At 43.9% G+C, this 25,195-nt stretch overlaps 1 protein-coding gene and 2 long non-coding RNA genes across 6 annotated transcripts in view; 2 read left to right on the top strand and 1 right to left on the bottom strand.

Annotated features, from left to right (window-relative positions):
* The window catches only part of TBX20 (T-box transcription factor 20), a 46,318-nt gene extending 43,570 nt beyond the window's left edge, over window positions 1–2,748 (bottom strand). For 2 of the 4 annotated variants that reach the window (XM_085005847.1, XM_085005848.1), the window contains exon 1: window positions 1,898–2,500. In XM_085005847.1, the coding sequence (XP_084861973.1) occupies window positions 1,898–2,024 (127 nt within the window). In that variant the 5' untranslated portion in view covers window positions 2,025–2,500. Of the gene's footprint in view, window positions 1–1,897 lie in introns of all 4 variants that reach the window. The other 2 variants (XM_003134794.5, XM_013990852.3) reach the window with 2 other exon arrangements.
* LOC146395024 (uncharacterized) overlaps window positions 1–25,195 on the top strand; it is a 295,705-nt gene that overhangs the window by 55,533 nt on the left and 214,977 nt on the right. The window lies entirely within an intron of this gene.
* On the top strand, window positions 3,963–7,284 carry LOC146395026 (uncharacterized). Its single transcript, XR_014834264.1, has 2 exons — window positions 3,963–4,151; window positions 5,723–7,284. It is a non-coding gene; the product is annotated as an uncharacterized LOC146395026 (long non-coding RNA).

The following is a 25,195-nucleotide window of genomic DNA, read 5'->3' as shown; positions in this document are numbered from 1 at the left end:
TGAAATGCTCTAACACAACATTCTCTATCAATTATATCTCAATTTAAATCTTTTTTAATGCTCTAGTGGTCTAAGGTAGTTCTTCTGAATAGAGTTAATGTGTTTAAAATGAGCAATCATGAGGCACATATGACCCTCACCCTACAGTTTTTTTAGCCTCTCACTAGTGTTTCATTCTCTCTTAACAGGTATTTCACATGCTGGAATCCTTTTAGTCATTAATTGTACTGTGTTGAACTGGCTCTTGAAAGAGACTAGGATGCTTTCTGGTTCTTTCTTTTTGTCTCAGAAGCCTGGGGAAGGATGCTCATTTTGCAGACTGGCATAAGAGTAGGGGTGCTGTGAGCTGAGAATGACTTCATTTTAGAATTCATAGGAAGAGAGGTTTTTCCCCCCTCTGGAAATAGAGAAGGAAGCAATGTTGAAATTGACAGTGGAGCTGAAGCTGTCATGTTTCCCAGGCTGCTTTCTGTACTTCTGTCAGGAATTTTAACCAGAAATCCTCTTTTCCTGCTAGCTACTGAACTATAATGGGGGCATGTATAAAGAATTTGGAGGACCTTAAATAGGAGTGGATAAAGTTGGGAAGCCGCACAAACATAATTTTGAAATTGGTAGTGAATTTTTTTCTAAACAGTTTGGGGTTTGTCTGATGGCTTGTTTCCATTTCTTTGGCAGGGTAGGTGGGAAGAACCAGGGAAAGGGAGAGAAAACCTTGGCGGGGAAATTTTTTGTTTTTATAGAGATCTGATTTCCTTTCCCTGGTTCTAAGTTGCTACAGAGATTTTTGTTCTCTCCTCTTTCTGCCCAGGCCCCTTATTTTTCATCTCTAACCTTTCATCTTTCACATTATCACTGTTGTTTCAGATGTGAGATGTTAAAATGAAGGACAGGATAAGGCAGGAAAAAAGTGAGAGTTTAAAAGTTTTTTAAAATATTACCCTAAGTTTACTATTTGATGCTTTCCACTGTTTCAGGGCTACCAGATGATCAGGGTGTGGAATAATTATTACCCGGCAACCCAAGAGGTGATGAGGAGAACACTTCTTTCTCCCTCAATTGTAAAGAGATTTTTGAAACACTTATATCAGTTATCACAGTTGGCAGTTTCTTTCTCACACAATTCACTCCTGCTAAGGGGAATATAGTCTCTTTTCTCCCTTTACTCTGAGCGTAGTGTCTTCTATAAATGGTAAAGGTTGTTAAATAAACAGTATAGCTAAAAGTTGAGGAATTTGGGAAATGGTTACTGCTAATGTTTTTGCCAACCTCCACTAAAAATGACAGCAGTTATAAAATGTCTTAACTGATAAGTCTAGAGCTTCTGTGAAGAAAATGGTTCATGCGGACAGAACTGGTTTATTCTACAGCTCTTGATGGCTTTAAGGAGCGGACTTTGTAGTTTAGCCCAGTCAGGGAAAAAACAAAATCAAATACGTTTGTTGTGAAGTCAGTCTCCTTAGTTTCAAATACACAAGCATGTGTTAAGGCATCGTAGTAAATCCTGTTGAGTCTTTTAAAAGGGCTTTATTATTATTTATCCCAAAATGTTTTATGCTGACGAAGTCACACAAACGCAAGCACACACACGCTCACACACCCACGCACACAGTGTAAGTCCAACTTGACATAAGGATTCTAGAAAGATGGGAAAGCAACTACCGATATATATACGAGATGCGAAACGGTTGCGTTTAACAGACTGCAAGAGGTCCAAAGAATTTGGGCCGAAGAGAAAATTCTCCCACCCGCATGTTCTCTGGCCTAAGGGTCAGAACTGCTTCCAGCCGGGAAAGGTGGTTGGCCACCCTCGAGGGCCTCCCGCAGCCAGGAGACAGAGGGAGAGACAAAAGTGCAGCACTCCCACGCCTGCCCACTATCTGACAGCCCGACTTACCCAGGGGTTTGATAGTGTTCTCCGTAGCCTCCTTCTCTTTGGAGCCGCCGCTCGACATCAGAGCGGCGATGGAGAAGGCGTTGGCCCTGGAGGAAAGCTGGGGCTTGGGCGATGCGGTGAACTCCATGGCCCCCAGTGCGCGGTCCTGGCCAGGGACCGGGCCTGACGAACTGCCGTCCAGCTTCCCCAAGAAGGACAAAGACCGAAACACAGCGCAAAGTTTCCGAGTGCAACAACAAGGGAACGGGGACTCTAGATGAGTCAGTCCCAACCTCCCCAGAGCTCCACTGGTCTCTCCTCTCTTGCACCGCAAGAGCCCACGAACAGCAGGGACTTCGAACTAGCCGGAGGGGACCAACCGCGGGCTCAACCCGGTGCGCAAGCACCGGGATGCCCGGCAGGTCCACTAGCTACGCCGCCGCCGGAAGCTGGAAACTAGCATAAGCCTCGCCAAGCCCAGGGGTCCTGCAGCACCTCTCCGCGTCCTTCCTCCCTCTTCGCGCTGGGGACAGCCAGAGCGGCAAAGTGCCAGTGAGAGAGGGGGTGGACGTCTGGAAGCCCGAGGGCGGCGGTGCAAGCACGACGGGGCGCGGAGGACACTGCGCCTGGCGTTAGCTGCCCTGCGCCTTAATTTGCTGGCAGCTGCGATCCCGCACGCCGGCAGCCAGTCAGCGCTGCCACACGTCACTCCTTCCTGATTCCGTGCGGGGGGCGGGGCCGGGGGGGGGGGCCTGACCAGGGCGCCCTCTTGGCCTCGCGCAGCAGCTAGCTGAAACCTGGCACCGGTTCGGGAATGGGATGCCCTCACCGGGATGGCTCAGCGGCTGCGGACCCACCTCGCCTGGTCTCACAGTCCTGGAGCGGGAGGGAGGTGTTCGCTATCGAGAGGGGACGTTTTTGTTGCGTCCTAAGATCTGGGATCCCGGTAGTGACCCGGTGCTCGAACCCAGACCAGAGGAAGCCTTGGGGAGTTCTTTCAATTCTTTTTTTTCTTTCTTTCTTTTTTTTTTTTTTCTTATTGGTACTCAAAGTTCCAAAATAAAGTTGGAAAACGCTAAATAGAATAGAAACTGGTGCTACAGAGCGGGTGTCAATGGGCCAGATCCCATTAGTCGGGCAGCACCCAAGGCTGGGTCTTCACATTCGTTGAGCTCCAAAATTTGGCAGCTAGACAGTGGAACTGGAACGCTGCAGCCCTGCAAAAGAAACGCTTAAGAGAGGGCGGTGAGGATTTGGCAAAGGTTGCCCTCAGAATCACAGCTTCTTTCGCACACCAGTGCGCCTCTCACTCGGAGTTCCTATTTCTGAGAAGGACTCTCAGAAAATTGGGTCTCGACTGAAGGAAAATCGATGGGTAGACAAGGTGCAGGGGGTGCGGCACCCTGCGGGGACCACGCGACGCGCGGTGGGAGAGTGTGAGCCTTGCAGTGCTCGGGCTTGGCAGACACGGAACCTTCCTTCAGCCTTCACAGACTCGTTGCGATTGGGACTTCCCACGGCTGTCGGGGTTGGGGGGCGTCATCTTCTTGGCTTTGTTCAGCTTGAATAACTCAAATTCTCCGAATTCGCAGGGTAATCCGCTTCACTTGGAGCAGTGTAAACTCAGGCTGACACACGCATTCAAGCTATACATGTAAATATTTGCGCTCCTTTCCAGCCTGTTGGTCTGGCGATTAGGAGCCTCTTGGTGGGTCTTAAAAGGAAGGAGGAAAAAAAGGAAGGAAGGAAAGAAGGGAGGAAAACAGCTCGCATTTCCCACCAACCTTTTCCTCTCTCCACCCCCTGAAATAAACTTATGGGGCGTGGTGGTGGGGGGGACCCTGAAAGTCAAACATTGAAAACTTCCGTGTAAGTAAGATGATGGTACTTTGAAGGGACCTGTGGTTTAAGCCTCGTTGTATCAGTAGTTTCTGACAATGTGCTACAGGAAGGTGACTAATGAATATTCTGATATCAGTCTCCAAGTACAGATTGTATATGTGTAAATTTGGGGGAAATTTGTTCAACTAAGACTTGTACTAGAGATTTTACACAGTCGTCCAGCCCTTGTCTCTTTGCTTTTGAGAGAGAGAAACCGGGTCTAGCGGAGCGGGGCGGCGCATCTCCCCTAACATTGACCCAGAGGGCTGGAGGCTCAGGAACACGCACTCCAAAGGCATTGACCACACCCCGGCCCTGCAGCTGGACTCTTCACTGGAGATCCACCGTAGAGCCAACGCCGGCAGAGCGCAAAAAGCTTTCAGATTAAACCATGGTAAGAGGAGAGGCAAAACTACTGCATGTGCTGAAAGATCCATATCTGTTCTTCAGTCTTTGGTCCTTTGCGGTTTTGGACAACCCCGACCCTTGGGTTGATAAAGCTTCCTCCCAACACTCTTCCCGCCTCAATCAACGAAACAGTGGCATTTCCCTCCTTCGAATGTAAGGTGTAAACTTGTTTCTTTCCTGTCTCAAATGCTTAGGATTTACCCAGGAAGGAAAATTCTGTCAAGAATTTTTTTTTGGGGGGGGGGGAGTTTGTTTGGAGTGGGTGATGTCATAGTCTAGAACTTTATGCTTCAACTAGGCATCAAAGATCTTATTTGCTTTAGTTTTCTAAAACTTACTATGGAATTATGTACTTCAATTAAAAAACCCTTGCTAGTGCATTTCTACACAGAGGAATCAGCGTGTCTTTTCTTAATTTTCTTAATGGTTCAGACTAGAATTTGAATAATGTCATGATAGGGACATTTTTAGAAAAATTGGCAGAGCAAAGGGAAAATGATTTGCCCCCTAATCAGTTTCCATTTCCGTTTCCAACGTCACACATGACCTTAGCTCAGTTCTGGGTCTCTGGTGGGCACCGATCTTCGACTATTTACCCTATAAAAGCAAAATAGGAAGCTAAGCAAAATGCACAGAAGCAGGCAGCAATCCAGAAGAACTGAAAAAACCATTTAAAACAAATTTAGGCTCGAGAGGTGAGCTGTTTAGGATCCCTAAAACGCGATGCATCTTATTGGTGTTGAAACAGCAGCAATAAAATGTATACTACAACGTAATTATCGGGGGCACACTGTCCCTTCTCCTAGATTTATTGCCTTTGCAAATCAATACGGTGCTGTAAAAATGGGGAACTGGTGTTTGGAACACCAGTTCCAAATGGGGAACTGGCCTTCAAAGGGTAATTCAAAGCCCACTCGATCACCCAGTTCTGAGGCCCCTTCAAAATCCTAGTGTTAGTACACGCTAACAGGTAAAGCCACCTAGGGGGCTGGAACAAAGAAATCACATTAACACTTCCCAGCAGACCCTTCTCTTGCTGACCTCAGGCAGGAGGAGGTGGCTCTAGACACTGGAAAATGCCTTGGACTTGGGGAAGGCTTTGAATCTTGACTTTAGCCCTCCCAGAGACTCTGTAAGTAGGTTACCTAAACTTTTTCAAAGCCTCCATTTCATCATCTACATTAAAATATTCCCACCTAGAATATGGCTTTGTGGATTAAATTAGATAAGATGCTTAAAGCACCTAAACAAATTGCTCTGAAATAGTAAAACATACGTATAGAATTTTATTTAGTTTTTAACTGCAATTTCTCGATCGCAGAGATGTACCTCTCGCGTGCTCAGGTAGAGTTACTTGTGTAGACAGTTGTGGAATGTTCTCAGAGGATTGGGGCCACGTAGTGGTGACGGACCATTATTTACATCTTGCTAAACTTTTAAGCTTAAGTATTAAGACTTGGAGTTATATGTCTGAGTTTTGTTATACGGTGTTTGATTATGTGAAGGATTAGAGGATGTCTCGTTATACAAAGAGCCCTTTCAAACTCTCATTTGTAGCTCCGGAGTGCAAAAGTTGGTTGACCCCAGAACCGTGCAGGAAGAAACGGTTTCCTGATTTTTGTCCAAGGGCCCCCGTCTCAACGTTAACACTAACGCAAAACCCTCCTGCTGACAGCGGTAGGGACCCACCGCCAGCGCCGGGGACGAGAGCGGCACCGGGAGCAGCGGGACCCGGTTCCAGACCGAGAGCGCCGCCCTGGTATACACTGAGGGCAAGAAAGGAGACTCGCTTCTCCACGTACCCGCCGCCCTATTCCCGAGATCCCGTCCCCATCCTCTCTCTTCCGCTTTCTAGTAAATGCCTTAAAAGCAAAAGTAATGGGCTTCGATGACTCTGGATTCCTTTATTCGGTTTACCGAGTGGGAAAGACACCCGAAGCAGCTTGTGGAGGGCGGCCAGAGCTACGCGCCCCGGGAGCGTGCCAAGAGCAGCGCGCGTCCCCGTGCCAAGTAGCGCGCCGCGCGCCCTCGGATTTCGCCCAGAGGCGAGAAGGTGGGTCCCAGCCTTTCCTCGGAGGAACGCAAGGCCGGGACTCAAAAGCAACCTTAACGGTGTTGTCTTCTTGAATCCAAGTGGTCCAGGAGAAGGGCTTCCTCCAGCCCCGGCCGCAAGATCGGGCTGGGGACGTTCGAGGCACCCACGCCAAATTCCGGTTCTAAGGGCAAAGTAAAGACCAGCTCCTCGAGGGGCGCGGCCGGAGTGTGTGTGTGTGTGTGTGTGTGTGTGTGTGTGTGTGCGCGCGCGCGCGCGCGTCCCGGGATTTAAGACAAACTCGCGCGCAACTGTTGAATCCAAGACAGGAAAGGCTCTCGTGTGGGCCTAAGGCAGTCGCGCCCATCTCCAGGGCCCTCCTTCTCAGCTTGTGAAAGGAAAAGTCCTTGGGGCCAAAGCCACCCACGCTGTTAAGTTCCGGGAGGAGCCTCAGGCTCCTGCAGCTGTGGGCGCGTGCCACCGCCCGACTACTGGAGCCCGCTCGGGACCCTCAGGCGGCTCAGCTTGCTGGCCCCGGGGCCTTCTCGCGTTCCCATCGCCTAGCGCTACCCAGCCTACGAGCTGAGGTCAGACGCCGGACCTCAGAGCCTCCTCGCAAGCTGTTTCCTCAAGACCGCGACCTTCCTGTGACCAAACGCTTCCCCGTTTGTCCCCCAGGAGATGGCGACTCTGGGAATCGGTCCCCAGCGCCCCAGGCCATCTTCTGACCGGGAAAGAACCCGTGCTCTAGAGTTGCATGCAAAACTCGCAGTGTGATCCCAAGAACCGCAAAGAAAGATCTCTTCTGACTGCGTCGAGGAATCCAGACCCAATCTCTCCCACCCTACTCCAGTCTCCCTCCTCCTCCACCTCCTTTCCTCTCCACCACCTTTCCTCCCCCTCCCCTGGAGCAAGAGCCAGCCTTCTCCAGCCCTCCTCTAGGGATGTCACCGCCTTCCTTCCGTCAACTGCCCGCTGCTGATGGATCCTGTCTTTAACACTTGGATATTTTCTTTTCGTACATCATGAGTTTTTGCATGAATTTTAATCTTTTAAATTACTTCATTAAAATTTTATTTCTTGATTAGTTTTTTGGCACCCCCTTAAATTTTAGGCTAGTCTCAGCCGGTTCAGGATGGTTAAGAATTTGATCGAAATTATACTGGTAAGAGGTAGAGTGGAGTTTCCCAGGCACCTGGCTAGCTTCGAAACTGTCGCCCCTGCCCCTACTGCGTGCAGTGGACTGATTAAGAGGGAACTCTTATTAGGAGGAGGAGGAAAGAGGATGGTCCCCTGCTTCAGATGAAGGTCCTCTTGGCCAGGTGTCTTGGCGCACCGATTTCAGAGCCGTGAGGCCTGAGGCCTGAATGGATAGAGCATGCCACAGCGGGACAGGCAACTCGAGTGGTTTGCCCAGCTGTAGTTTCTTAGGTATTTAAAAACAAACTCAAAACTAAATGAGTCAACTGTCGTAAAAGAGAATCACAGCTGTCTTGCCAACCCTTCCTCTGGCAAAGTAGCACCAGTTTTGAAGATGTCACCTAATTAAACTTACTGCGCTTGCCACATTTCGGAAGGTGACCCAGCCTTCCAGCAACCAACTGCGCCCTGTCCCCTCGGTGATTGTTGGAGCATGTCCAGCCTCTGCTTTTCAGGAGCCAGAGCCAGCTGTTTTGGTGACAGTTTGTCTGAGTCCTTATCAGGAGGTTTAGGAGATCAAGCTGGGGAAGACATGGGCGGGAAGTAGTCCTCCAAGTTCTCTGCCTCCAGCCCCCATTGCAAGTCTCCCCAGAAGCCAGGGATAGAAGCTCATCTTACTCCCCCTCCTTGCAGAGGACAAATACACCCAGTAACCGCTTGGGTGCCTATTCCCAAATGTCAGCATGCTTCAGAAGACTTGAAGCATATATTATGCAAGGAAACAGAGACGTGTGAATGTAATAAAAGATAAAGCAGGGTTCATTTATCCAGTATTACCTGGTACTTTAGTCTGTGCTAACTTCCATAAGTATATCAGTGCTCAGGATCCTAAAATTCCTGCCTCATGCAACTCAGTCTGGTGAGAGACGCTGATAATAAGCATGCAAAACCACGCACACACAATAGACACTGTGATTAAACACTTGGGGAAACAAGAAGCAGTTATAGCCAATTCTACCTATTTATGGGCATTCATGCTGGACAAGGCACTGGCTTATTGGGATAGGGACTGCGTTGGATGATCCCTGCTCAACAAGAATTCAGAACTTAGGTGGAGATGTAGAAAAGAGCATCCACATGAAATATATACATTCTGCTCAACATTGAGCTAAAAGAACTCTTAGGATGTAGGGGCATAAAGGCAGCTTTTTATTAAAAGCTTTAATAAAAAAGCTGGCAGAAGAAGGTGTGGGGGCCTGGCATTAGAAACACCAGTTTGGAGCAAGCTACCTCTGTTTCCACATTTGTCAAGTACAGTTTTATTAGTGTAATACCTGCATCGAGTTTGTGGTGAAGAGTAATGTACATGTGAGGATATTGGACTTCACAGGGATTACTATTGGCCAACTCTGCAACTTGGGGAAAGATTCCTTTTTCACGTAGTACAAATTACACATTTGTAATAGATACAAATTATTCCAACCTGTAATTGTTAGGAATATAAAAACAGTTTTCTCTGTGGGGTGTGTGAGAGGCTCTGGGTCTCACATGGGTTCTGTGGTGAAGGAAAAACCAGAAGGCACTACAAGGAGAGGGCTGTGTCCCTGGGAGTGCTCAGAAATGAAGCCTTTCTGCTGTGAACACCCTACTGGGAAGGCTGGCAGTCCACAGTTGGGCTTCTCCTGGCTCTATTTCCTCTCATTAACTCACGTAGTTTGTAGGCATTTAGCCCGCATTTCAAGTCCTGGATGCTAGTTTTTCAATGCATTACGAAGAACTTCAATCGCACACTTAATATGCGCAGGGCACTGCACTAGGCTTTCCAGAAAATATATAACATTGGTAATAATATCAGTCTGGTAGCGTTATCATGTGCATTTTAAAGTTGCAGAAAAATGAGGCTGTGAAGGCAAAGTAACTCGATCTAGGTGGGGCAGCAGGAGGCAAAGGAGTCAGTCTTGTGTCCTGCGATTCCTCTTTTCAATGGCCTTAACCTTCTAACCCATATGGCTAGTTTCCGGTTCTGGAAGCAGAGGCAGTTCGGCGAAAAGTGCTGGATTTTCTTAATCTGTTTGCAAATAGCAGCCCCAGAAACTCCTTAACACCTGTCTGTCTTTGTTGTCTGCCCACTGCCTGGAACCTTGTTCCTCCATATGTGGGCAGATGTGACTTCCATGCCCTCACGGTTCACTCTTCCAGCGCAGAAAGCAGGCCAAGTAAAGGTCTCTCGATGTTGCACGTGGACCGCGGGCCCAGGCGACCTTTGTCATTTTTTTCTTTTCTGGAGGTAATTACCGAGTAATCCGCTAGTCCCGAGGAAGCAGAGGAAGCGGCGAGGGGGGTGGAGGCGGGGCGGACCCAATAGAAGAGTCACAGCTTCGCCGGAGTCTGTGTACCCTCAAGTGTGGAAGGCAGGCTTCCAAGTTTTGGAGGTTTCGATACCAGTATTCCCCTTTCCTGGAGCTGTGAGCCTGGGCTATCTGGACTGCTCTGAGCTTTAGTTTCCCTAGCGTGAAGAGTCTCTCACAGTGCCTGTTACTGAGGGCACTGGGACCAGCCGCCCCAGTTAGGGCGTTGCGACAGCAGGAAGCAGATACTTTCCGAAACGGAGAGGCGCCGACTCACCGAGCCCAGACGCTTACAAGGCTCACTCTCGCCTCTCAGATCTGGGATTCGCTGGTTTTCTCCCGCCAGCTCGCCCCATCCTTAGAGGCTGTCATTGGTCCCAGACCTCCACCTTGGAGAGGCCAGGGCAGCCCAGAGTAAAGGGGACAACAGCGCTCTAAGCCCGGCTCCACTAAATTCCACTACTTGGTGACTCCAGAGGTGGACTGAGATTCCTAAAGACACTTAAAGCGACGCTGTAGGCGTCCCTGAGAACGACTGAATAGTGGCGAAGCAGACTTAGAACTGCTTCTCTGCTCCTCTCTGCGCTGGGTCCGCAGTCCGGCGCGCGGCTCCAACCCAGGACCCGAGGCCAGAGACGGTGCCCTCGGCTCCGACTGCCGCAGTCCGTGGGGCTGGGACTCAGACGTCCAAGTTAGAGCCCCCGCCACTGCCAGTCCCTGCTTAGGCGGCGTGGTGGCGCTGGCGGCGGCCAGGGCCTTCCCTTGGCTGCCCCGCCATTTAATCAGGGCTATTATCAGGCTCGGCTTGCAGGATGGCGCCGACCGAGCTTTACCCCCATTAGCGCAGGGCAGGGTGGGGGCTGGGTCCCCAGACCGCCGCCGGTCCGTATGCAGCTGCAGCGCTTCTGGGGCGCTTTTGGGAGAGGCCAAGGCATGGGATCTGTTGGTGACTTGGGTCGCCTCAATCCAGCCCTTCTCAAGCTGACAGTTTATTAGACTTTTAAATCCTGCCTCCCAACCAGACCCTTTCTAGCTCTTTGGAGTTGGAGACAATCACTGAACTTCCCTGAGCATCAGTTTGTCATCTGTAAAATGGATCTGGATAAATACTTAACGCAAGATCCTTGTGAAGATAAACTAAGATGATGATGCATCCTAAGTGTTTTGTGGACGACCTGGCTCGCACAAATAGTGTTAATATTGTCATCACACTAGAATTGTATTTGCAGTTTTTAGCCCCCCTTTAATTAAAAAAAGGGGGGGGTGGAGAGTGACCAAGATTGAACGTTTCAAAAAAGTCCAAAAATCACTTACAGACTTGCTGGTTTTATTCATGACTGTGTGTGGCTTTGGGCACTTCACGTCATCTCTTTGTGCTTCTTTGCCTTAGCTGTTAAATGGATGGAATATGAGCACCTGCATTATTGGACTGTTGGATACATTAAACCAGATGTTGCACGGTAGAATGCCAAGCACAGAGTAGGCTCTCCTTAAACACAAATTGTTTGTTGTTAGCAAAGTGTTTTTACAAATCACCTACTTTAGGTTTTTAGTTTTTTGTTTTTTGTTTTTTTTAACTCCCAATAAGCAAGTAACTGACATTAAGTAATATTTATGTCAGAGTAGGGGTGTCAGGTTTAGGGCTGAATGTCAGGCCCCAGAAATGGTGGAAAAGGGAATCATACAGCCCTGTTTTCTCTTTGCATTCCCATCACAATGCCTTATTGACACCATCCATTTAAAGATAAAAGTCCTGGCAGCAAAAATCAGCAAGCATTATTTTCAGATGGCTGCTAAAAAATTAGCACTCTCAGCAACCCCAGTATTGTCAATGGTCATTTCTAATCAGTAAAATGTAATTAGCAAAGCAAGGCTAATTATTAAAGTGACCTACTAAGTAGTGAATGTTTGTGAATGGTCCTTAAGAGGGATGTGCTGGGCACACAGCCCAATACTTAAGGACTAGGCTCAGCTTCAGCCAACACCAGCCTCAGCCCACCAGTTTTGGATTGACTTTCTTCTCTGGCATGAAGCAAACAGCCTGTATAGTGGTTAAGTTACTGCAAATGCTTGTATGTGCCTGGCAATATCCTAAGCACATTACCTGTATTATCTCATTTGATCTCCATTTTACAGATGAAGAAACTAAGGCAAAAAGAGAAGATATGTAACTTACATAAATCACACAGCTAATAGTTGGTGGAGCATAGGTTGGAATGATTGTTTTCCTTTCTCATATGCCCCTTCTCCCAGAACTTTTAGCCCCTACTCTTCTGCAACTCCTGGAACAGTTCAAAACCAGTGTGCCTGGAAGAAAACAAACAAAAAACCTCAGCAAGTTCTCTGTCTCTAAGGAGGCACCTAGGGGAACAGACTACCATATATGGCAAGGGTCTCAAGGCTTTTATTAGTCAGAATGACTTCTTGTCAGTCATTTGTCCTTTGTGCCACAATTCACTCTTTATGATTGAATGCTTCTTACACTGTATAACTAACATTTACCTAGACCTAATGCATGTCTAAGTCTGTAGTAGGTGCTTTTATATTTAGCATTCCATTGTAAAATAAATTTTATTTGATAATAAATACTGTCTGCATTACAGGGCTTTTGTCATGATCCAATGAGTCACGTTATTTGGAAGCATTAAAAAATAAGATGTTATTGTAAATGGTTATTATTTTAAATATTCTGAAAAATATATATTTCTTTGGACAGTGATTTTTCAGTGTGTGGTTTAAGGTCTACCTGAATCTAAAGCACCTAAAGTTTTTGTGTATTTCTTGGTTCCACCCAGAGTGATTAGACTCAAGTCTCCTGGTGCCTAACAGGGCCAAAGAAGTTGGAGAAATATATATTTGAACCAGGCACCCCAAGAGTCTCCTGATTTCCTAGTCTTCTTCATGGCACTGCAGTCTTCTTATTGGCTATACTTATCTTTGGATTTGACCACAGCCAATGAGAAACAAGAACTTCCTATCTCTTCTGAGAAGCCATCTATGATTAAACAAAAAGTCCCACACTGAAGCCTGTAACCTTCATAATTTTTCACCACACATTTAACAGGAAAGGAATAAATAATTCTTGTTCTGATAAGTCTATTGTTTCTTTCGGGGGGGTACTAGAAGAACATGACTGATGTGCAAGTTTAGGTAGAAAACAAAGCCACCAGGAACCCTCCCCTACCCCCATGCCACCCCACCACACACAAACACATTAAATAGAAGGCACTGTGGCTTGGATTACTACAGCAGGGACCAAGACTTTGCAGAATGTTTGAAAAGACCAGCAGAGTCACTAAAATTCAGTGCCTTCCCATCTTGTGGATGTGGAAATGGAAAAACTGAAGCCTAGATCGGGAATGGACACTCCCGGAGTCACTCACATTGTTGGTCAGGTCCTTGCACCAGGTTGCCTGACTTTGAATTAATGCTCATCCTCTGACAGGAGCCCTGCTTAGAGCTAGGAAAGTCTTTTCATTACCTATCATTAGTTTCCTAATTTATGCAACTGCACTCTCTCAGTCATGGCCCACATGTATTAGGCATTTTGGTGGTGCTTATGAAGCCCACACAGCTGCTCTAAGACCCAAACCTGAATTCTGCAGCATGGCCTCATTTGGCATGAGCGCAGAAGAAAACTTGGAGTCCTATCATTGGTGTTAAAGATTTGACTTCCAGGAGTTCCAGTTATGGCTCAATGGTTTATAAACCCAACTAGAATCCATGAGGATGCAGGTTTGATCCCTGGTCCTGCTCAGTGGGTTAAGGATCCTCCTTGCTGTGAGCTGTGGTGTAGCTCGTACATGAAGTTCGGATCCAGCACTGTGGCTGTGGCTGTGGCGTAGGCTGGCAGCTGCAGCTCCAATTTGATCCCTCACCTGGGAACTTCCATATGCCTTGAGTGTGGCCCTAAAAAGAAAAAAAAGAAAAAAAAAAAAAAAGATTTGACTTTCAGAGGAGTTCCTTGTCATCTGGTTTGCACAACAGTCATCTTTGGATTTTAAGACTTACAGGCCAGCAGGGTTGATTTGCTCATTTGAGAGGAGGGAGATGTAGAGTTGAAGGAGGGTGTTTACACATGGCCAGATAAAATGCAAGTATTTGAAACTAACTTTGAAGAAAAGGGGATTAAGATAATGTGTGCATCAGGGTTCTGTGTTGCTAATAATGGGAAATTCTTTTCAACTTAGTTTAACAATAAAACGAGTTTGTTGGCCCACCCACTTAAATAGTTTAGATATAATTTCAGATGAAGTATGATCCAAGGCACGAAGGAAATCTCTTTTTTCTAATCACTGGCTTCTTGGTGATGGCGCTAGTTTTTGGCAGACTTTTCCCTGGGGTCACAAGATGTCTGTCAGCTGGTCTCCTGGCTACATTCCTCCTTGTTTGCACCTACTAGGAAACAGTTGTCAGCATGTGCAGAGAAAGGAGTTTAGAAAATGTCTTTACCGTCTCTGTGGACCCTGGTTTAGGATCATGTGCCTTGAACCCCAAACTATGATCCAAACGATTTGCATACCCTGATTGGCTTGTTTGGCAATTTGAAACCCCTGGAATTTGGGGATAGTGGAAGTCCTCCCAAACCATGTGACCAGTAAAGGAGTGATTTCATTGAGGAGAGATGAGATTACTATTGGCCACATTCATGCTTTTAAATTTTTTTTCTTTTTGGGATATCTGGGATGTGTTTCCCAAAGGAAGCTTTAAGAATCCAGGTTGCTGCAGATGTTGTTTACTTTTGTATGTCCTTCCAACAAAGAATTTTTTTTTTTTAAGTTTTCAAATGGTTTTAAAAAAGCAAAAGAAGAATGGTATTTGGTGACTTATGAAAATTATACAAAATCCAAATTTCAATGTCCACAAATAAAGTTTTATTGCAGGGGTTAGCTACCTTTCTCCGTAAAGGGCCAGATGGTAAATATTTAGGCTTGCAGGCCACATGATCTCTGTCACAACTGTTCAGCTTTGCCATTGTAAAATAATAGCAGCCATAGGCAATATGTAAACAAATAAAAGTTGCTGTGTTCTGATAGAATTTTGTTTATGGACACTGAAATTTGAATGTCATATCATTTTCACATGTCACAAAATATTATTCTCCTATTGATGTTTCTCAACCACTTAAAAATGTAAAGACCATTCTTGGCTAGCAGGCTGTATAGAAATAGGTGACTGGTAAAATTTGGCCCATGGGCCATGCTTTGCAGACCCATTTTACTGGATGTCTTGGCAGGACAGGGGAGAGCTGAGTATCTGTGACAGAGACCACATGGCCCACAGATCCTAAAATATTTACTAGTTAGCTGGTCCTTTATTTAAAAAAAGTTTGCTGCCACTTACTCTAGAATGGTGTCTCATGCTTTAATTTTCATGCAGAGCACTTGGGAATCTTGTTAAAATGCAGATTCTGATTCTCATAGTTTGGGTCAGTTAGCATTTCAGCACGTTCTGAGATGGACCACATTTTGAGGCTTTTTCAGTCCTTCTTGGGACATCCTATATCAGAAAGCTGAGAGAAACTCCTCTCTCACTCCACCCCAACTTGGACTTGTTGAATTAGAATCTTTTTTTTTCAGGCAGATTGGATCTGCATCTGTGCAGTTCGTTTTGAGAACCATTGTTGTTTTAACGGAAATTCAGTTACAAATTCGTTGAGGACCCAAGATTAGCCAAACTAATGCCCTCAGAGCTGGTGAGATTTTGGTGGCTTTTTGTTCAACAAAGGATTAATATGGTTTTAAAAGATCTATTTATTATAGCATGCAGATGATTTATTTACTGGTTAATCTCCAAGGGGTGAACACTGCTTACACCTTCTTCATTCATGTGAAGGCAGTGATTTAGGCATATTGATTGCTGGTATACTGGCACCCACCCTCTGTTTTTCCCATTTCAGTTATGCATTTTTGAACTGCCAGATCTATTAATGTGCAGATTGGTTTAAAGAGCAAGGATTGGCTTTTTATCTGTTCTTCATGTAGTAAGTAGCAAAGCAAATTTTCTATGAAACCCCATTAAACCTTCTCTTTGTTGACTTACTTTTCCCTTCCTCCCTCCATTCTTTCCGTTTCTTGACAGCCATCCCTCTTCAGTTCTTTATTTTTATTTCCAGCTTTAATAAACTTCTCAAGCACTAACCTTCCCCCACAACGCACCTTTTATATTAGAACTAAAGAAAAAAAAAGGGAACGGGGAATCTTTGCCAGACTTGGGATTTGGGGCTTACAGAATATGAGGACAGCAAGGAGTAGCCGACCTGAGAGCCGTGAAGGGTAGAGACTGAGCAGTTGTGGACATAGGACACCCTCACCCCTAATTGAGTGGGGAAATCTGCCTTGTGACGTGATGTGTCAGACACACTGTTCAAACAGCGTTCGCAACACTGGGTCACATGAGTGGAAAAGCACTGCTCATTTTCTTCTTTTTTATACTTGCTAATGACTCAAAGCCAGCTTTCTAATTCAATCTGTGCACTTGGTCATATAAGCCAGGCCTGTCAGTACTGTCTGCTTCTTGTGGGAGCGTGATAGGACACTGGGGACTGGAGAACTGGGTGGAAGCAAACATTCCATTCAAAGTCTGCAGAGAAGTGTAAGGCATGTGGGGAGCTACTAATGTATTAATTTTTCAATTCTTTAAAACATTTTTTATTAAAGTATCATTGATTTACAATGTTCCTTTAATTTCTGCACTAATGTTTTATTAATTTAAGTTTTGGTTGTTTCGTATTGGATCCTGGTGGGTATTTTTATTTTCATTTAAATTATTAGACATTCTTAGGAAAAGAGAAAACCAAGTTGATGAATGTTAGTAATGATAATTTTTAGGAAGGCCATCTTGCATGTTCTTAAATAGTTAAACTTTCATTTAACCAAGCTGTAGTGGTAGAGAAAAGCAATATTCTTCTACTAAAAACAGAAACAAAAACAAAAACAAACCTGACTTGTCAGGGTTGGGTACAGAGCGCCTTCCATTCTTGACTTGATGTTTTCCATAATTCAGAATGATTAGCCTTCTAGCTTAAAAGGCTGCAGAGTAAAAGAAACCTGAAAATGAAAATCCCCTTAGACCTCTTAGAATAAATTATGTGGATTTGCTAAGTACACAGACTGACCCTTTTAAAAGGGAGATAACCGTTTTAACTATAGCTTTGGAAAGAGAATCCATGAGACCAATTGCGAGTCTTATTTTACATTAGTGATTTTACATCAGCAAACTTAACCACCTTGGGCCCTTTGCAAGGTGTTGTTTTGAAACAAACACCAAATGAATTTGGAATCTGTTCACATTTCAAAGATAAAGCAGCAAAGTCTGGTAAAGGAACTGCCAGACCAGGAGTCTGAAAATCAAATTCTCCTCACCATTTCTGAAAAAGCCTCAGACATTTTCATCTATGAAAAGCAGAGAAAAATGTCGGCCCCACATTCGTAATAGTGTTTTTTTTCCCTATTAGTTAATGGTGGTAAAGTTCACAGCACTTTTGTGAGGCACAAGTGAAATTAAAAGTTATGAAATTTCCCTTAGAAAATTATGAATTCTAGCAAAAGGTATTTTGGAAGGTTAAAATAGGTTTATTGAGACTGTAAAAACATTTACATGATTATTTAATATCAAATTATGTTGCATTTTCCTCTTTCCTAGCCTCAGCTTTCTTAAAGTAAAAATCACATATAAAGTATCAGAAAGGGAAGGAAATTGCTCTTTCTTGATGACTAATCATAGGTTCTGGTGGTAGCCAGCCTCCATGATATTCTCCGGTGAATCCACCTCCTGGCATCAGGTGCTTGGGTGCTCCCCTCCTGTATTGTTCCAGGCTTGGCCTGTGTGACAGATAGGATGCAACAGAAGTTATGGTGTATCACTTCCAAGATAAAGTTATAAAATACTGAAGGTTTCATGTCTCCGACTCCGTTGCTGTCTCTGAGCTCTCTCTCTGGGGGAAGCAAGCTGCCATGTTCTGAGCAGCCCTGTATAGAAACCTGTGTGCCTAGTAGCTGAAGTTTCCTGCTACCCACCAAGCTTAGAAGCAGATCTTTCTTTCAATTTATTTTTTTATTGTTATTTTCCCCAACACACCTTTTTTTCTCCCCACTGTACAGCATGGGGACCTAGTTACACATACATGTATACATAATTTTTTCTCCCATTTTTGTGCTTCATAGTAAGTATAGAAGCAGATCGTTCAACCTGTCAGGCTTCTAGATGATTTCAGTCTTGCCCAACAGCTTGACTGCAACCCCATGAGAAATCCTGACCTAGAACCACCCAGACAAGGTGCTTCCCAGTTCCCCAACCATGGACACAAGATGAAGTAATAAATGTTTTGTTATTTTAAGATGAAATAATAAATGTTTTTTTTATTTTAAGAGGTAAATAATACAGGTTTTAATAGGAAGAGAAAATGTCATAGATGCAGTTGATGGATTCTTTTAACTAGAGAGAATGTAACCAAGAAAGCCTGTTAGGCACACATTTCCTTACTCAACACTTTAGCTTTGATGGGGATTGGAGAAGCAAAATCTCAGTATATAATAATGTCATCTAATGAGGTGTGTTTTGATATTGATGTTGCCCTTGACAAATCGTAGCACACACTTGCGTCACCTGTGCAGCATGAGGAGAGGAATTCACTGAGAAGCAACATGGTTTAGTCAGGTTCTAGTCAGGAAAACAGCCCGCACCAGGTAGCTCAGTAGAGGGCATTTGAGATGGTGATCCAGTCATGGAGATTAGAAGGCTAAAAAGCCAAACAGAAAATGAGGAGGCAGCTCAGATTAGCAGTGACAGGAAGTTTCTGTGACCCTGTGACTAGAGAAAGCAGGAGCTGTGCTAGGGACAGGAGAGGCAGTGCAGTCCACATGGCCAGAGCTGAAACCGTAGAGAAGCTGCACTGATGGAGATGCTGCCCTAAATACAGAGAAAAGGGGGTAAGTGCTGTGGCTCTGCCCCCTCTGGGGGCCTTAATCATCCACTGATCCCACCTCTGGATGGCCTAATGGAATCCATTTAGAAAGAAAACTTTGGAAACAGAGTTTGCCAGAGTCATACCCTTGTGAAACAGAACAAGGGAAGTGTGAGGAATGGATCTGAGAGCAAACAAGCATAAGAGCTCCCCTCTTCTGCTACTCAGCAGCTATTCTCACATTGCCTCCCATTTTTACTTCCCATGCAACATCAACCTCATGCTTCTGTCATTCATATCATTCTAGCATTTATGCAAATGAATACTGTTACTCTCCTAGGCTAGGAAGGGGAGACAAATTCACATCAGTCATTTCGGGGGCCATTTATTCCCATTTCAAGGTCTAGAATCACCAGAGGTACAATTCTCCCCTTTAGGACCAGATGTGACTCCTATGGTCTGGTAATATATAAATAAGGACTCACCTAAATTCCTTGCACAAATAAGAGAGGAAAAGAGGAGGAGAGGGAAAAGAAACTATTGTTTGTGTATGTCTGTGTACATATCTATCATATTATATTATGCATATATGCATATAGGATATACACGTATATATATAGAATAACTGAGTATGCATTATCTTACTCTGTGTGATATGTATTATATTCCTCATTTCTGTAACTGATTATGAGGCCCTGTGAATAGTTATCACTTTCTTCTTCTACCACCCATTTCATATTCCCTTTGTCCTCAGCTTGCATCTCAGCTAATTGGGGAAGCTAATCTGGAAGATCCAGAGTTTTGTTCTTGAATTTTCTGAGGCCTTAATGCTATTGCCTTTATTGAATTGCTGTGATCCTCCATCAAATTTGTATAGAATAAATCAGGTGTCCCAGTGAATTTCAGTTCTAGAGAGTCCTCCATGATCCCATATGGAGCAGCAACTAACTTTCTCTTTGGTAATTAGGATCTGATGCCTCTACCAGTATTGTACCCACCTTACTCCCTATTGTTTCAAAGCCGTGAGGAACACAGATTTAGAGCCAGATTTAGTGGCCTCATTACTCTCTCTCTCCCAATGGAAGCGTTTCTCCACTAGGAACCAAGGCCTGTAACTAATCATAGCCCAAGGTCTTAGGACTGGGAAACTAGCTCTCTTCAAGGAGACCTTAAACATAGAGGGACCATTCCTTTATATCTCCTCCTTCAATTCCTTTATGGCTGGACCTCTATATTGCGGTTATTGGAGAGACTGCACCATATATTGGTTGTGGTTCAGTGTATGTGTTATGTCCTGAAGGACAGCCTCTGTAGTAGGTAGAATAATGCCATCATTCCACCCTACCCTCCATCAAGATGCCCACACATGAATTCCTAGAATCTGTGAATATGTCAGCCTACAAAGCAAAGGAGAATTAACATTATAGATGGAATTAAAGTTGCTAATAAGCTGATCTTATAATAAGAAGATTAGCTTGAATTATCCAAGTGGGCCCAATATAATCATCAGAGTCCTTAAAAGTAGAAGAGAAGAGTTCCTGTCATGGCTCAGCAGAAACGAATCTGACTAGCATCCACAGGGATGCAGGTTCGATCTCTGGCCTTGCTCAGTGGGTTAACAATCCAGTGTTGCTGTCAGCTGTGGTATAGGTTGCAGACATGGCTTGGATCTGACGTCGCTGTGGCTGTGGCATAGGCCAGTGGCTACAGCTCCGATTCAGTCTCTAGCCTGGGAACATCCATATGCCATGAGTGTGGCCCTAAAAGGGCAACAACAACAACAACAACAACAGAAGTAGAAGAGAAAGGCAGAAGAGAATTGGAGGAACAGATATGATGATAGAAGCAAGGTCATGGTAATGAGATATGACACAGACTCAACTTTCCTTTAATTGCTTTGAAGGAGGAGGAAGGGAACCACAAGCCAAAGAACTCAGACAGCCTCTAAAAGCTGAAAAGAGGCAAGGGAATTGATCCTACCCAGAGCTTAAAGGAGCCCAGCCCTACCAAATACAGGTAAACCTGTGTCAGACTCCTGTACTACCGAACAGTAGGATGATAAATTTGCATTGTTTAAACCACTACGCTTATGGTAATTTTTCACAGCAGCAACAAAAAATGAATATAGTACCTCAGTCTTGCAGGGTATTTATCTCCTAGATAGTGCTATAGCTGAATCTGCACTAAGCCATTTTACCATCAGACTAGATGTTTCTGCATGATGATATTATAAGATAAGTAAGTTCTATGAGAGTGATTTCATTGCTGGATTTTTCTCACTATAAAATGATTTCCTTGGTTAGAAATAAGTGATGAAGTAATTCCACAGATGGTGCTGTTGGCAGAGGCATGGTGGGCAGAGAATGTATATCCATGGAGTATCCAAATCAAATTGGATGAGGTTAGGCCCATGATTGGTCTCTCCCTATACCACCATGGCTATTTGGTACCTGGACCTTTGGCAGTTTTGCATATGGGCCTACTGAGCAAGCAAGCACTGGGGTGGCTAAGGAAAGAAGACAGATTTCATCTACTGAAAGAGATCAGGCCATCTTGTCCACCTGAATACTGAGTCTTATTATTTTTTTTTAAAAAGGAGTCTTCTCTATAGTAGATGCCCTTTGAAGAGCATTCACACGGAGCTCAAGTATCTTTACATTCTATAGCTATGCTAGGCAATTCCACTGCCTATTTTATATACCTTCTTGTAGTTAACCTCATTCTTTCCAAGTCTTTGATCAGCTGGGAAACTTAACTATCTATGAATAAAGAGTAGACCCATACCTCAGGAGGCTTCTCCTTCCAGGCAAAGCAGGCAACTAGATATAATGCTTAAAGATTTTTTTTTTCACTGGAAGTTCCCTTCCCCACTGCCTAGAAGGCTACCTAGAGTGTAACTTTTAGTGTGACAGCTGGAATTCCTAGTTGGAATCAGCTTGCCATGCGGATTTATACGTCAACTCTGCCAAAGTGTTTTCTTCCTTCAACAAGAAGTCATAGAAGAGTCCTCATGAGTTCCATAGAATTGGATTGAGGGAGAAGTGATGATGCACTGAAGAAAGTGCCCAGATAGTCTAAGTCAGCTACCTGTGCAAGCATTTTACTTGAGCCTTCCAGACCTGCTCAAGCTCACTTATATATGCCCTTTTCACTTGATGATGGACTTTCATGTCCATCCTAATCGGTGGCCTGATGGCTCAGACAACATCCCAGTTCAATGTGAGTAGCTCTGTAGTATTAAGTGTTCAGTCTCTTCCACAGCCTGGTAGTAAGTCAGAAGCTGTTCTCGAAAAGAAAAGATGAGCAGAGGGGGGAACATGACTATGTTTCAAAATGTAGGATCTTTCCGTTGTGGCTCACCACAGAGCCCATACGGCATTCCAGTTTGCAGCAGGTACTTCCAGCATGAATAGATCTGTGAGGTCAGAGGACCTGAGTTACAGAGCAACTGTATCCTACCTTGGAGAAAGTAAAGAACCTCTGAAAACTAGCAGTCCAACAGGTAACTCAGTAAAAGACTTGGAGCAGCAAATTCCAATGAGGAGCCATTGCCTTCAAAAGGTAGAGGCCCACTAAGCATTGTACCAAGTGAAAATAAACTTTTTTTTTCCCATTTTCACCCAAATGTTCCCTTTATCTTTCACCAGCACATTCTTGAATAACTCAGAATGTTATGATGTGGCGGGCCCATGAATGTTTATGGGATTTATCTTCTGCTTACTAGACTGCACGTGTCTTACTAAAGCATCTAAGATACTTGCTCTTAGTGCTTCCAGGTCCATTCAGCATGATGTTATCAATGTGATGGACCAGCATGATGTTCTCTGGAATGTCAGAGTGATCAGGGACCTAGTGGACAATACTGTGACAAAGAGCAAGAGAGTTGACATAGCCCTGGGGCAAGATATTGAAGGTATATGCTGTTCCTACAAGCTACTGCTTCTGATTGCATCTGCTAATTGATATAAAAGAAAAAGCATTTGTCAAACCATGAATTGCATAATAATTGCCAGGAGCTCTGATAAATTTTCCCAGTAAATATATACATATCTGAAACACCAATTGCAATTGTGATACCACTTTATTAATTTAATAGTAATTTCAGTCATTCTCCAAATGGAGTCATTCTCTATCTGGCTTTTGCACAGGCCGAAAAGAGATGGGTTAAAATGCATAGGTATAGGAATCACCACCCCAGAATCTTTCAAGTCTGATGCTAGCATTAGCCTCTGTGATACCTCCAGATATGTGGTATTATTTTTTATTTATTGTTTTGACTAAAAGGGATAATTCCGAGGTCTTCAACTTGGCCCTTCCTACCATAGTAGCCCTTACATCAAGTCAGGGAGCCAGTGAAGGTATCCTTCTGGTTCTTGAGAATTACGTCTTTTCCAACTATGCAGTCTCTGAGAAAATAACCACATGGATGGGGAAGTAGGCCCTCTATGCCTATTGTAAGACTGAATAAGACCCAAACTCCATTTATTACCGTAGGCTTCCATAAACCTCTCCCTATTTCTGTCGGATCACAGTGAAATGTAGACCCAGAGTCAGTGTCTAATAACTTCTGAAGTGTTGACATTACTGACTTTTTTCTCTTCCTGGTGCATTGTGGGAATGTGAACAGGAAATTGAGGAAAACATTGTGAGACCATGTTCACAAGTGTTTATAAAGGCTTTATAGCATTCCTTTCACTTTGCTGGTGGGCTTTAATAAATAATCAAAGGAAATGTCATATGTAACTCTTTAGATTTTGATTAATTTATATTCCTTATCTGTGCCACTTTTCCTGTACCATAAAATTATAAGGTCATAAATGTTCTGATACTGGTAGATTTTTATCTGTGTTTTGTGTCTTAGCTTTAGAGTCTATGTAAAATCAAGATAATGTATTTTGGTAACCTGCTTAGATGAAAATTATAATGATCAGAAAGTAAATCAATTTGAATGAACTATGCACCAGCTAAAAAACAGTCACAGACCCCTTTGGGGATGATGTAGAGAAAGATTTACAATATACACTTATGTCAGTGGGACCTGCTTTTAACTCACTTTAAAGGCTCTGGGTTGTCAAGTGGCTTAAGTTTGCAAACTAGATGAGAAGTCTTTCTTTATCTCATTTATGGCAAACACAAATCAGAGTTATGCTTACTATAACCTACAATTTTTTTGATAATATAAATCAATTAATATTTTTCCCATCAGCCTATATCATTTCTAGAAGCACCGTGATCAGTTAACCACCATCATAGATTCTTATGTGTTTAAATACTCTGATTGCCCTTCAGCTCTGCTGTCCATCATGGTACTTACACCCAGCTTGCAGCTACTTGGCCACTGCTTGTCTGAAATCTCATGATTCTCACTGAAATCAGCTCACCTGTTTCAGCGGTAGTATTTCCCACTGCCACCAGATGCTGGCTCTTCCCTCCCAGTGCATGTTAAAATTCCATGATACTCCAGGTACACAGGGGTACGTTTGCCCATAATAAATTCATTGTGATATTTACACCTTCCTAAGCTTTCAGATTCCTTCATCCATGTTATTTCAGAGAAGTGGCAGTATCTTGATCTCATTGGATATAGGTCATCAGCCTACAGGTTCAACTATTCAAACAAAATGTTAGAACCACTGCAGCCAGGTAAGCTAGCATATTAAATTCAGAAAGTTGGCTAAGTGTACCCACAATGGTAAATTAGCCTATACTATACTGGTCTGATAATTATTGATTCCCACACATGTTCATGAGGTTCTTACTGATATAAATCACCAATAAATTGAAAATGGTCAATATATAAGCTGTGTCTTCTCAGAATAGACTTTATAGTTCTCCTCCTGTGATACACTGGGATCTGATTTTTCTCTAGATTTGGAGAAAAAGGGAATTGAAAAATGATTTTGCAAAGAGAAGACATCCTCTTTGGAAGCAACTTCAAGCATGTAACTGATTTGCTGATGTTATGTATTCAACTTTCAGTAACTCAGCACAATTCAGTTCACATCTGATCATTAGTTATGTGTGTTCCATGGCTCTAGGAAATTACATTTTTTGAGGCTGCTAGAGAATGTTTCTGATTCTCTGACCATGCCTTGAGTTGAGCATTAAATCGCCAGACTTATAATTTTATTTCTGTTAGTTCCCTAGCACTATGATAAATACCTAGCCCATTCCATGATCTTTGATTTATTTATTAATGTCATAATTGTCAGATGCAGCAGCCAGTTGATTTCTTAAAGCCTTGCCTTCAACCAGAAGTTCATCCTAGGCAGCCACATAGAATAATTGAAGTACTCTTGATGTCACTGTACACCACTAATCATCAGTATTCCATTCCCCACCAGCACACCAGCAAGGGGGGTCTCCTTTTAACAATGCAAATAATTCCTAACTATTTAACTCTGTCAGCTTCCAACCTTTTATGGTATTGTTAACATTTATTTTACTTTACATATTTTATAAACTCCACAGACACTATTATTGGTATCACTTTAAGCAATATTTTAAAAATTTACCTATGCATTTACCTTTTCCAGGGCTTTCATTCTTCCCTGATGTTCTGTGCTTTCATCTGCAGTTACTTCCCTTTAGTATGAAAAATTCAT

This window comes from Sus scrofa, chromosome 18 (assembly GCF_054392235.1).
Source record: "Sus scrofa isolate SSC_HxYL_T2T_F1_AM1 chromosome 18, Sscrofa_HxYL_maternal_Yorkshire_Landrace_v2.0, whole genome shotgun sequence".
Classification (NCBI taxonomy): Eukaryota; Metazoa; Chordata; class Mammalia; order Artiodactyla; family Suidae; genus Sus; species Sus scrofa.
This window is presented reverse-complemented; position numbering and strand designations above follow the sequence as displayed.